A 13,936-nucleotide genomic window follows, 5' to 3' on the forward strand; every position below is an offset into this window, starting at 1 on the left:
ATATATATATATATATATATATATATCCATGTCACTCAGAAAAATCTATATAGTTATTCTAAAATCTATAGTTGTTGTTATTATTATTTAAAATAAAGAAATCTATACTGAATACTATATGAATACATACTTTTTACGTTGAAATCCTTTTAAAAATTGTGTGGACATGTTATTACTTATTTATATTATATTATAAAATATATCATTCATAATAATTAATAAGCATAAAAGTAGAAAGTAATAAGTTAATTAATTTAATAAATAGTATATTAAATAATAGTGAAGTGAAGTGACATGTGGCCAGGTATGGTGACCCATACTCGGAATTAGTGCTCTGCATTTATCCCATCCTAAGTGCACACACACAGCAGTGAACACACACACACACACCGTGACCACACACCCGGAGCAGTGGGCAGCCATTTTTTGTTGCGGCGCCCGGGGAGCAGTTGGGGGTTCAGTGCCTTGCTCAAGGGCACCTCAGTCGTGGTATTGAAGGTGGGAGAGAGCGCTGTACATTCACTAATATATTAAATAAAAGACCGTTATTGTCAATGATTATTAAATAAAATATAATTAAAGCCTATAGGCTGTTGGTACACTGGTGTCTGTGAAAGCCTTTGTGTCGATCCCCGTTTCATTCCATATTTTCTTTGCTTCACCCTCTGCTGTTCCTCAGGTCATCTTCCAGATCACCGCTCTGAATGTGACCCAGTGGCTGATGGTGCTGAAGATCTCACTGCCTGTCATCCTCATGGACGAGCTGCTCAAATTCATCGCGAGGAACTACCCGGAGCCCGGTAAAGACCTGGACCAGGAGCCCGACAAGAGAGGCTGGTCCCTCTCTGCATGCACTGAGGGCGTCTCCTGGCCCTTCGTAGCTCTGACACTCCCTCTAGTGGTGTGGCTGTACGGCACAGACACTAACATAACCCAGCAGCTCTGGTCCTCCTGACCCATCCAAGCTAACACATGACTCCAAATAACCAGAGAAGAAACATTAACAAGGAACAACAGTCACCCGTTCACATTTGCACATGCATTTCAGCCTTGTTTAAATTTTTTTTTTAAGTGTATATATAATGTTTATCCTCATATATGGCATATTGTTGTCGGAGAATAGTATGTTCCTTTTTTATCATTCAATTTTAAGCACTTTTTTTTTGTTTGTTTTCTTATGAAAGGTGTATATTTTCTCAGGTCCCCCTTATGGCCTTTTTTTGGATGCTTAAAGTGCAGAGATGAAAAATTGATCAGATTTCTTTGGATATTTTTGGCTCAGAGCTCTAAGATTTCTTTATAGCCTTTTGAGTCCGCTGGGCCAAAAAGAGCGAATGTGCATTTGGGTTATATTTAGATGTTTTCCACTGCAACGTCACCCATGTCGTTTCTGTTTCCTTTCCTCGCTTGAAGCAAAAAGATTTCCTCTGTGTTAAGTAGATTGCAGCTACCTCAGTTCCGTCCGTTGCTTTCTTAGGACCCCTTTCCTGACTTTATTTTTGCTCGATAGAAGACTAGCCAAATGTACTTCTTCCCTTCAACTAAAACACTAGCTGTTCATGGTTTTATGTTATTAATGCTTTAGTAAAAAAGACAACATGACACTGACAGTGTGTTTAGAATATGCTTTGCGCAGATCCTCGGAAGATGTTTACTTTTTCATGTGCTGGATGTATTTATAGGAACAGTGTAGTGATTGTAATATTATAGATGAATTATTTTTACTGTAATGTGTGTGTGTAAATACTAGATGCTGAGTAAATGAACTGAGCACAAATGATCCCTTTTTTGTTGTTATATCTAGGATGAATTCTGAGATTAAAACCCTGGCATTATTACACGGGACCTCTTTACATCTATAAATGGCACAATTTATTCATTAGGGGTCCAATTTTTTTTTTTCTTCCTTTAAAAATAATAATAATAATGATCAGTTCTCTTGTAAAAGTGTCTTACTGCAGGTGACCAACAGACATGCATGATTAAATTTGCTATTAAAACTAATAATTTTGTCCTGTGTGCATCAGCGAGTGAGTACTGCTCACATAATACACATTCACAACCTCATGTTTGTTTGTACTGCTGCTTGCATCAGATTGACTGACGTCGTGCAACTGTCTCTACAATGTTTCTAAAGGATCTATATGTAACTCTGTAAAGAGGCATTTAATCATGTCTAACTATAGTTGCATGACATCACATTTCTTTATGTATACAGTATCGTTGTGTTTTTCATTTGTTTGCTCAAATGTGTCCTTATTTTGCCATCTCTCTCTCTCTCTCTCTAGCTCGGGATGATTAAGCCAATCCGCTCTCTGTATTCCTTGCAGAAGCTGAGGTTTTCTTGACTTTAGTGCATGTTGTTTTCGGCAGCTCCACACATCTTTCTAGGCCTGCATGTCAACTGTGCTAAAACCTAAGAATTTGTCTCATTAGTTTAGAAGAAGCTCAAACATTAGGAGTGGAAAAATTTAGACCTGATATTCCAGGTTAAACCCGTCTGAAGCCAGTGAAATTTGGGGGAAAAAAAATAAATGCATTAAACATTACAGCAGTTTTCATGGTGCATGTCCCCTTTTGTTAGAAACTCTTGTATAGCACTGCAATATTTCATTTGAAAAGACAAAAAGATGCCATTAGTGAAAAAGGCATCGTTTCTCAGATCTTTTAAATTAACCAAAACTGATTGTTCTTGTTGCTTTGCACCGGGGATGTGCAATATGTTTTAAAGCAGAGGCTCGTGTTAGGTGTGTGTGACATTGAGAGACATGCGGTCTTTTACAGCAGTTCCCATGACAACAGAGGGCGGGTGCTGCCGAATCAGTGTTGTAATTATCACAAAGACTTGGTTAATAAAATGATATTACATGGTTGCACTGCTGTTTCTTTACCGTGTCAACAGGGTTTTGTATGAGGAAAAGCGAGATTCTGTTTAGTAACATTGAGCACGTCAACATTTTTCATGCCATGATTTTAATTCAAAAACATTTAAAAATAGCCTTATTTACAACAATACAGAAACAAAACAAGACAATGAAAAAAAATAACGCACATAGGGCTACAGAAATGAATTTATATGAGTTATTCACACCAAAACCAAAAGGGAAAAAAATGCATAAAATAAGCCACTTTTGTATAAGTAATAAATCTCTTAATACAAACATTTTCAAAGCAAAAATTTTTTTTTAAATAGTATCGCTGCATTATCTTAATAGAAATCACCACGCTGAAGGAGCATTAAACAAATGGCTGAAATGTACTTAAATGCCATAAAAATGTGAAATTCCTAACAGGATTCATTTTCTACACAAAACCTTTTCTTTTTGATTTTGGCGTGATATACGACTTTGACATGTCTTCATTACACACCAGATCAGAAAAAAAACCTAAAGATTTTGTGTGATTGTGGTTCATTTAAAAGATGCCTCTTTAACAATCATCACTTTTACTGAAAAAAGCTTAGAGCATGCAAAACAAATGACAGATCTGACACCTTTATGAAAAATAAGTAGCACAGTTGCCTAGTCCTGTGTTTAACCCAAAACAGCAAAAGTGAAGCCCATGATGTTTAAAAACTGTTAGAAAATACATTAAGAGTGAATCATTTGTGTATTTAGTCCAACATCTGCAGCTTGTGGCCAAGCTGGTGACAGACTGAATCTGTGTAGTGCTGTATGAGAAAGATAATCTTTGGATATGCCAAAACTGGAAACTTTAAGGACAAGCTACCAAACAAATCCAAAGGTCATCCACAAATCCGAATAAAGTCAGTGTTCGTAACTCACCACTAGACAGCAGCAGTGAGCAATAATGGCATCTCTCCACTCTCACACATCAAAATCCAAGAGTGTGGGTGTTTTTCTGAAGTGCTGAGGGTCACTGCATGCCGAACCACTGCTCCTGATCAGCCCACTGCACCGCCTCGCTGTCGCTGCCCTCCAGATCTCCCTCCTCCCCGCTGCCCTCCATATCGTCCCCGTCCAGCTCCACCGTGGCGTCTGTGGGACTCTCCTCCTTCTCCATCTTCTGCATGCCCTCCAGAGACTTCTGGTCATTTGGATCGAGGCTACAGAAGAGGAATAGAACAGTCAGTTCTGCTCGACTCTAATGCTTACGATTTTACCGTACAGTGTGGATGACGTTACCTTAGCGCTATACTGTACTGGTCCATGGCCTCCTGATAGTCATTAACAGCTACGAGAAAATCCCCCAGCATCCTGTGCAGCACGCAGTCGCTCTGATTGGCTAAAGTGTTCCGTAGAAGTGCTATTCCTTCCTCATACTTCTGTTCTCGACCTGTAACGAAAATAATTGAGATTTTACACAGCATTACACCAAAATATCAGCTTTTGAAGCTTAATTATTAACAATAATGTGTTATTTCATAACTAACTTTCATAACAGTTAAAGAACAACAAAAACGGCAACAATAATAATAAACTATATAATGAAAAAATAAATAAATAGAAAAATACATCAAAATAAATTACTACTACGAATTAAATTGATAAAATAAAATGAAAATAAAAAAAATAAAAAAAAGTATTTATTAATGACTAATTTTAAATAATAATAAAACTAATAATAAATAGAAGAATTAGAAGAATAAATAATAATAATAATAATAATTAGAAAAGTATAAAATAATAATATAATTAATAAATAGGAAGTAATATAAATAATACAAAAAAATAAAAATTTAAATAATAATTTATAATAATAATGTAATCAATAAATAAAAAGTTATAATAACAACATAAAGTAGATAATAATGATAATTTGATAATAGAAGAATAAATAAGTAAAAAATAATAATAATAGAAAAAGTATATAATAAAAATTATAATAAAATTAAAAACAAAATAATGTAATTAATATGATAGCTAGTTAATAAAGAAAACTAGAATAACAATAAAATAAATAAAATGACAAATGGAATAAATAAATCACTATTAAAATAAATAAATCAAATAAAAATATATTATTATGAAATAAAATGATTATAATTAAATCAATAAATCATAATCAATTAACAACAACAAAACAATAATAATAATACATAGAAAAAATATAATAAACAAAATAAATCATAATGAAATAATTGCACAGTTTACGATTAACATAGAAAGACGTGTGACTTTTTGACATACTGAGGAGCTCTGCTTTCTTCACGACAGCTTTGATATAGTCTGGCCGCTGAGCGAGGGCTTTGTCCAGCAGAGTCTTGGCCTTCTCCTGGGTCATGGGATCTTCCAGACACACTGTGGCCAGGATGGTGAGAGTTTGGGCGTTCGCTCCCAGGGTCTTGTAAATATTGTTGGCCATTCCCATAGCCTCCCGGACACCATTAGAGGCAAGATAGCAGTCAATCAGACCTGAAAACAAGGGACGTATCACTATGAGATGACTGAAAAAGACTGTGGGCTTTGTCTAACCTTTATAAAACAGGACAGTAACTAACAGATATTCAGCAAATCAATAGACTAAATATCTATAAACTTTTATTGCACAAAACTATCAAGATCTACCCTACAAAATATGCATAACAACATTATATCCCTATTATCGTGAAATTCTTTCTTGCCTTCATAGCAGTCCAGACGACAGGGCGCCAGTCTCATGGCTTCTCTGAAGTGTATGATGGCTTCCTGCACTCGGCCCATGTTCCTCAGCGCCACCCCCTTCAGGAGCAGCGCCTGCACACTGTTGCTGTTCAGCTGGATGGCTTTAGCTCCCAGATACAGCGCGCGAGAGTACCGCTTACTGTAGAAACTGTGACATCTGGGGAAAACAAAACAATAAGAGCGTTCAACCGCGTTTCAGACACATTAGGAGAAGGTCAAACTCACCCAGATATGACCCAGGGCTCAGCATGCTGGTCAGATATGTTGAACAATCGTCCTCCGAGAACCTCCACATCTTCCAGATGACCCTCCCTAGCCATAAGATAGCCGTATACATCCATACCTGCAAACCAGCATGATCATTTCATTCAAACAAACAAGAATCGTCATGCAGTGTATCTAGATTGGTAAAGGACTGGTTGATGCCATGCACCTTTGATCAGGTAAGGGTCGAGCATCTGTGCCTGCTCAAACTTCAGGATGGAGTTTTTGGTGTCTCCAGCCCTGAAGTACACATCTGCCAGAGTGACTAAAAGATCAACGTTATCCCTCAAGAGTGACTTCTTCTCCAAAGAGCTGAGGAGAGATGGACTAGTCAACAAAAACTCACACATAAGAGCTACGCACGTGACAGGCGAGCAATTACTTTCTAAATATTTTTGCATGGGAAATCTACAAAACAAAATAATCATTGTTATTAATAACAAAAATTATTAATTGAAATCTGAAATAAAATAAATATTGCATGAAAACTTAAACTTGAATGAAATTGTTTGAATAAAAAAAAAATGTTGCCTCGACTACTGACTGAAATAAGTATTAAAATATATTAAAAATATTGCATAACAAAATTGCTAAAACTTAAAATTAAAAAGAAAACTAAAAATACAAAAGCTAATTCAAAATATTAAATACTATAAGAGTAAATAAATAATACAATGACTGTGAATCTAATATAATTCATATACTTTAAATACAATATAATCATTGTTATTGTTAACTAAGACTATTTTAAATAATTTTTTAATTGAAATAATGCTGAAATAAACTTTTTTATAAAAATAAGACGAAAACTAAAACAAAAGAAATGACAATTAAAAATGTTGAACTTCAAGTACTAAAATGACTAAAACAGAAATAATAAAAACTAAATATAAATATAAAAAAACGAATAAATGACAAAATTACTGAAAATATAAAAAAAGCTCATTCAAAATATATTCATAAATACTATAATAGTATATAAATAATACAACAACAGAATCTAATCTAATCTAATACAAGATCATACTTTTTGATGACAGTGGTGGCTAATACCAAATCACACAATTTTATTTATAAAAAAAAAAACATTTATAAATCATGTATAAATGTAAAGATTGCTACAGAAAAAAAAAAGTTTTTTAATTATTCCAAAATGTTTCCATGGCCACACAACAGCTAAGAAATGAAAGTTGCTTTACTGAAATCCTGAATTTGATCATGAAAAGCCCAATTGAACTGACAGTGTCCTATCCTCACCAGATAGTGTTGATGGCTCTCTGATTGTCCCCTCCGTGTGTGAAAGCATGTGCTTTAATCCAGACAGACAGCCAATCAAGATTCGGGATGCTCTGAATCACGTCCATCGTCATGGAAGCGACCTCTGCCCCCTTCACCGACAGAGACAGAAGCCCTGCAGCGGAGCAGACAGGACGAGGCTTTAATGTTGGGTTCAGAGTGAACTTTCAAGACAAAGAAAGGACAAGATGCACCACCACAGGAACACGGCTGTATTCTTACTGACCAATAATAGCATCAAGAGCCAGAGGACACTGTCTCAACACCTCCTTATAGCTTGTGACGGCTGAACGCTCCTGACCAGCCTTCCTGTAAAGATTCGCCAGCATCATGTTGATCTGGAAAACAATCAAACAAAGTGCTCTTTTATGCCACTTTTGAGACTTAATAATTATGTGTATATTAGCTTGTTAGATTCACACACACACAGATTTGTAAAACAAAAAAAGCACTAGACCGCGTGTGAAAACACACCTTTGGCGTTCTCTGGCGTGAAGGGATTCCCTCCAGCACGGATATGGCATCTTTATCCAGCTTCAGAATAGTATAACACTCTGCGATTTTATATTTCACTTCAATCTCTGACGGCAAGTTCTGTAGTTGATGAACACAGAGTTGGTTAACTCCATTCAAATGAACACCAAAACGCCACAGCAACAACAAATCTTATCAATTCTATGAAATCATAATAATTAGTCGTGTTTGAATAGACAAGCATCACTATTACTATTTCACACAATCTTTTTTTTTCTGACTAAATAATATTTTCTGCCAAAAAATAATAACAATTCAATAGCAATAATATAATATAATATAATTAGACTTGTGCCGGTATTCGGTAATGCGATATATCACGGTAATGAATATGCACGATATTGTTATGGTGGGCATAATATAATATAATATATACACTACCGTTCATAGGTTTGAGGTCAGTAAGACTTTTTTAATTGAAAGAAATTAATACTTTTATTCAAGAAAACCTTTAATTGATCAAAAGTGAAATTTTATGTTACCAAAGTTTATTTATGTTTCAAATAAATGGTGTTCTTTAGCATTTTCTCTTAAAGAATCATGAAACAAAATTTACATGATTTCCACAAAACAATATTAAGCAGCACAAATGTTTTCAACATTGATAATAAGAAATGTTTCTTCAGCACTAAATCAGCATATTAGAATGATTTCTGAAGGATCATGTGAAACTGAAGACTAGAGTAATGATGCTGAATTCATAAAATTACATTTTAAATTTTAAAGTATCTTAAAATAAAGCAATAAGCCCCAAGAAGCCATGGTTTACAGTCAATTTATGTAAACGAAGCGGAGTGCCTACAACCCCCTTAGCTGTTATTAATTCACTGTAAACCACGGCTTCACGGGGCTTACTGTTTTTTAAAACGGTTATTCCATATACGTAGTACGGTTTCACAAAATAAAACAGAGTAAATAAAGTGTAATGATATTAATAAAAACATCAGTCTTCCGCCAAACAATGTAGTTCCTCAGAAACAGTTGTGGTTCCAACAAAGCGGTTGCCGGGCAACACACAAATGTAAACAAAAGGTGTATGTTTGTAGAGTAATTTACAACAGCTTCGAACTTGGCTCAACCAATTAGAATCAAGGACCGGAACTATCCGTTTTATAATAGCAATGTTATTTTAAATTGTAATAATATTTCACAATATTACAGCAATGATGAGCATTAGAGATTTCTTTCAAAAACATTTAAAAATCTTACTGACCAAATGTCTGTATGGTAGTGCAATATATTTTTAATGACAGTGGCTAATACCAAGTCATCACAATTTTTTTTAATAAAAAAATGAACTGTACTATTTACATTTATTCATTTAGCATGAACTTACCTAATGATACAAACTGTAGTGATTAAGCCCAGGTAATGTAACAAACGATGGTATTGAGTGGATGTGTGTGTGAGGCTCATCAGGAGGGTTTGGTGGAGCTCACCTGTGCCTGAACTGCAGATGTTGTGCCGCCTGTGCTGGATGGACGGACTTTAGATGTTTTGCTGAGCACTTTCTTCTGCTGTAAAGCCATGTTGTACTTACAGGCTGCGTTCCTGTACTCTTTATCATGGAAAATAGCATCAGCATGATACACCAGCAGCTGGTACTTCTGAGACGGTGAGAAAAGCTCACTGAAAAAGAGAAACACACACTTATATGGCTTTGGGTTCATCTCTTGAAACTGAGGCAAACTGCCATGATGCATTTCAGTGTATTTCATGAGAACTTGACAACTGCTTGATTTTATTCACGTGGAACTGAGTGTTGAAGTTAAATTAAACAACATAAGCAAGAACTGATCATGTTTTTTCCCCCCAAAATAGCAAAGCCACTACAATAATTAATCAGTCAAATTGTTGTATCTTGGAATCAAAATCAGGTGTCTTACACCATTTGAAGGAGATTAAATAATAATTTATGATCCTACATGCCTGAAAACTACGGTAGCTATTGAAATGACTGTAGCAACCACAGTATTTTGGGAAAACTATGGCTACCATGGTGAACTGTTGCTCTGCGGTCTTAAATACATTAATACATTTATTATATTGACTTCTTACGAGCTTACAGAATAACACATTTCTGTGTTTCTGCATGACTTGCTGTGTAACTAATAAATAAACCGTTGAATTGTAATATCACTGGACAGACGCAGTTTACTTCACATGCGACAGCTCAGATGTGTTTACATTGTGAAGCCCTGGAGAGACTCACGGGTTGTTGGTGCTCATGGTCAGGAGTAAACTACTGATGATCCGGACATTAGAGTGCAGTCCGGCCGCTGCCATATCCCGCACATGATCGATCACATTCATCTTCAATCGATTAGCTTTCAATTTCAAAGCACAATTCTAGTTAACAGACGGGCCGCGACACAGCGGAAGATGCAGAAGCGCTACAGAGAAGAGTTTTTTCAACGGCAGGAAATGATGCGATTTCAAAATAAAAGTCGGATGGGAACAATTAATCGCCAAACGAAAAGTCTTCGCAGTTCGCACTTGGCACAAAGATGCAGAAGCGCTACAGAGAAGAGTTTTTTCAACGGCAGGAAATGATGCGATTTCAAAATAAAAGCCGGATGGGAAAAATTAATCGCCAAACGAAAAGTCTTCGCAGTTCGCACTTGGCACATGATGTTTATAACGATTTCACCCTGCTGTTTTTGAGAAAATTATTGGTTCTTAAATCATTATTTCTTATGAACGTCCTCTTCATTATCGTATATCAATTATTAGACATTATTATTGCTGTTTAAGTCTGCTTTCTTTAGAAATACTGAAAGGAAGTAATGATATTAATAGTGATTAATTTCTTTTATTGACAACAGAGTGTACACTGTTGTCAACAGAGTGTAGAAAAGATTAGTATATATATATATATATATATATATGCGTATTGAAATGGAGAGAAAACTTGCCTTGGACTCCTACTCTCCTACCTCAAAATGTTTTCTAACTCTTTGCAACTCTATAATATTTTACAAGAAAATTTTGAGAAAATGTTGATTGTAATTACAATTATTTTAAGAACAATATAATTAAATGCACTCATATGAACTATCAATATTTATTTCAACTTGTGAAAAACACCTAATAACTTGGTTATTTATTTTGTATTATTGGCTTAGGAGGTAAGATTGGATACTTTATTAAGTTATTGGGTATCTGTGACTGCTTTCTTTAGAAATACTGAAAGGAAGTAATGATATTAATAGTGATTAATTTATTTTATTGACAACAGAGTGTACACTGTTGTCAACAGAGTGTAGAAAAGATTAGTATATATATATATATATATATGCGTATTGAAATGGAGAGAAAACTTGCCTTGGACTCCTACTCTCCTACCTCAAAATGTTTTCTAACTCTTTGCAACTCTATAATATTTTACAAGAAAATTTTGAGAAAATGTTGATTGTAATTACAATTATTTTAAGAACAATATAATTAAATGCACTCATATGAACTATCAATATTTATTTCAACTTGTGAAAAACACCTAATAACTTGGTTATTTATTTTGTATTATTGGCTTAGGAGGTAAGATTGGATACTTTATTAAGTTATTGGGTATCTGTGAAATGTTTGATTGAGAAATGTTAGTTAACGGAAGTCCTATGAGGCCATGGATTATACATTTTTCTTTCTTGTTTTGTCGTGATAACGACTTAATTATCTCGTTATATCGACATAACGAAAGTTGTTCTCTAAGTTACAAAACTGCGCCAACATCTGGCACTGTAGACCTGAATATAACTGATGGGGTGTTGTAGCCTATACTGTATATCCACTTTACTGTACACGTTTAGGACAGAATAAGGACCTTCTTCATGACCGCTATAATTTGTGCAGTATTGATCATTACTTACATTTAATGAATTCATAAAGCAACACCGCAAACACAGGAGGAGCGCCTTCAGAAGGATGCAGAGAACTATTCTAAAATCTTTTAGAGCTGCTTAGATTCAACTCACTTTATTTTCCTTTTATTTGAAATAAAATTATATAGAATTTGTCATTTTTAGTAGTCATAGAGGATATGCTGTGACTGATATCATGTGCGTTACAAGCTTGGGATGCTGTTTGACACAGTAGGGCTATTGCAGACATAAACAATACTGTACTACATCGATGTTTCCTGTCGGCTCAGTTTTTGAGTGGACTTTGCTGTTCCGATTCGCATGAATGGTATACGAGTGGAGCGACTGAGCGACACACACGCATAGAGCGGGATAACACGCAGAGCGTCACACCACATGAAAGTGAAACCTGAGCGGTGAACTCATTTTCGGCAGCCGAAATTTCGGTGCATCTCTAATTATTGGCGACATCAGAAATGGATATTATATAATAGATGCTTTTTTGAACATTTTAGCAATTTAAAAATATTAAAAAAGGATTTTTTACACGGCACCCTGGCACCCCGGTTGGGAAACACTGACTTAAGAGAACAACTTTTGTTATGTCCAGATCACGAGATAATTAAGTCGTGATCACGAGAAAACAACTTTCATTATGCCGAGATCACAAGAAAATATTAAGTCGTGATAACGAGAAAACAACTTTCGAGATCACGAGAAAATATTAAGTCGTGATAAGGAGAAAACAACTTTCGTTATGTCGATATAACGAGATAATTAAGTCGTGATCACGAGAAAACAACTTTTGTTATGTCGAGATCACAAGAAAATATTAATTCGTGATAACGAGAAAACAACTTTCATTATGTCTATATAACGAGATAATTAAGTCGTGATCACGAGAAAACAACTTTCATTATGTCGATATAACGAGATAATTAAGTCGTGATCACGAGAAAACAACTTTCGTTATGTCGAGATCACAAGAAAATATTAAGTCGTGATCACGAGAAAACAACTTTTGCTATGTCGTGATCATGAGAAAATTAAGTCGTTATCACGACAAAACAAGAAAAAAAAATTATAATCCTTGGCCTCTTAGGACTTCCGTAAATCTAAACAATTTTGTTCTTCAAATTACTTAAATACATCCTTTTATATACCCTTAGATATACATTTAATTATTCACACACAGATTTTAATGACTGTCACAGCTTTTATTGAATTCTTTGTTGTCCCCAAACCAGAACAAATGGATCCCATACACATACACACACAAAACAATCACATTGATGATATGTATATTATTTTACCAGGCTTCACTGGGTTATGTGTACAGAGGTACATGTCAGTTCAGTTGTATGTTATATGCAACTGAATCATCATCATGTTCAAACGGGTGATATATGGTCTGGGGTCTTTGGAATTTTGAAACCGACTTCAGTCCAATTTGCAGGTAAGAAAAGGTTCCCGTTGTAAGCGTCGTTGCAGGGGTTCAGGCTCATATGCATGTCCACTTCAAACTGTTACCTAACAGTTTTGAATCGGTTTCCCACAATCAACTACAAAGTGCACATTTGATCACATCTCACAACAACAGAGTAAATCTCTCTGCAAATGTTCATGTAAAATCCCTTTAAAAAACAAAAGGAAAACTGCATTATATAAAATTAATCACACTGACACCACTTTATGAACAGCTTCAAGCTCCTGATAGTAGGTCTTTGATCACTGCGATGGCTCTGGGAGATCTACAGAAATGTGGTTATTTTGTGCCTTGCTGCTGTGCAAAGTATTGAAATGTACCAGACAAAGAGTTGCAACACAACTCCTAAAATCTTTCTTGCAAAAACCACACCGGTGAAGACAAACCATCCTTTGCAAATGATGCAGATGATCTTAGAAACGCATATTGTTAATCTACGCACATAAATACACAAATAAATAACATGCACGATTAACAAAACAATGAGTTTCCCTGATTATTAGCAAATAAATGTAATTGGAAGACAACTGATTTTAAATAGGCTTATTTCGGAAATAAGTCTGAATTCAATATAAACAGAAATATGAAAATGTAGATAATTATGAAAGCCTGTTTCCACCACCGAATAAAAAAAAAAAAAAAGGTAATTGCGACTTTATCTCCCAATTATTGTTTATCACAGCATACCCGTTTAAAACGGTCACCGCTCGCCTATAAAACAGATGACTTTTGAATGGTCAATTCAGCATTTGTCACAATTACAAGATCAAAGACATGCGAAACCTGCAAATAATTCCCATTTCATCCATAAACTGTTCAATATATACAAATAGAAAGAAAAATTTTTAAATTATATATTTAATAAAAAATAAATA

At 34.9% G+C, this 13,936-nt stretch overlaps 2 protein-coding genes across 4 annotated transcripts in view; one reads left to right on the plus strand and one right to left on the minus strand.

The window, feature by feature from the left end:
• The window catches only part of atp2a2a (ATPase sarcoplasmic/endoplasmic reticulum Ca2+ transporting 2a), a 28,124-nt gene extending 25,251 nt beyond the window's left edge, over positions 1-2,873 (plus strand). For 2 of the 3 annotated variants that reach the window (XM_016574741.1, XM_016574740.1), the window contains exon 21: positions 680-1,184. In XM_016574741.1, coding sequence (XP_016430227.1) covers positions 680-955 — 276 coding nt within the window. In that variant the 3' untranslated portion in view covers positions 956-1,184. Of the gene's footprint in view, positions 1-679; positions 1,185-2,288 lie in introns of those variants that run through there. The other variant, XM_016574742.1, reaches the window with a different exon arrangement.
• A 240-nt stretch (positions 2,874-3,113) lies between these two features.
• Positions 3,114-10,165, minus strand: LOC107757298 (anaphase-promoting complex subunit 7). Its single transcript, XM_016574743.1, has 11 exons — positions 9,931-10,165; positions 9,158-9,347; positions 7,659-7,778; positions 7,411-7,522; positions 7,146-7,299; positions 6,058-6,200; positions 5,850-5,967; positions 5,585-5,781; positions 5,151-5,375; positions 4,146-4,296; positions 3,114-4,066 (listed from the first exon to the last, which is right to left on the minus strand). The coding sequence occupies exons 1-11, from the start codon at positions 10,029-10,031 to the stop codon at positions 3,877-3,879; spliced, it is 1,701 nt and encodes a 566-aa protein (XP_016430229.1). The 5' UTR covers positions 10,032-10,165; the 3' UTR covers positions 3,114-3,876.
• Between the last annotated feature and the right edge of the window lie 3,771 nt (positions 10,166-13,936).

Source organism: Sinocyclocheilus rhinocerous, unplaced genomic scaffold (genome assembly GCF_001515625.1).
Source record: "Sinocyclocheilus rhinocerous isolate Xijiao unplaced genomic scaffold, SAMN03320098_v1.1 scaffold293, whole genome shotgun sequence".
Classification (NCBI taxonomy): domain Eukaryota; kingdom Metazoa; phylum Chordata; class Actinopteri; order Cypriniformes; family Cyprinidae; genus Sinocyclocheilus; species Sinocyclocheilus rhinocerous.

Coding starts and splice junctions, on each gene's coding strand:
- LOC107757298 (XM_016574743.1), bottom strand. CDS start 10,031: ATGAATGTGATCGATCATGTGCGGGATATGGCAGCGGCCGGACTGCAC. Junction 9,348..9,930: donor ACCATGAGCACCAACAACCC/GTGAGTCTCTCC, acceptor TCTCTTTTTCAG/TGAGCTTTTCTCACCGTCTC. Junction 7,523..7,658: donor CACGCCAGAGAACGCCAAAG/GTGTGTTTTCAC, acceptor ATTGTTTTCCAG/ATCAACATGATGCTGGCGAA.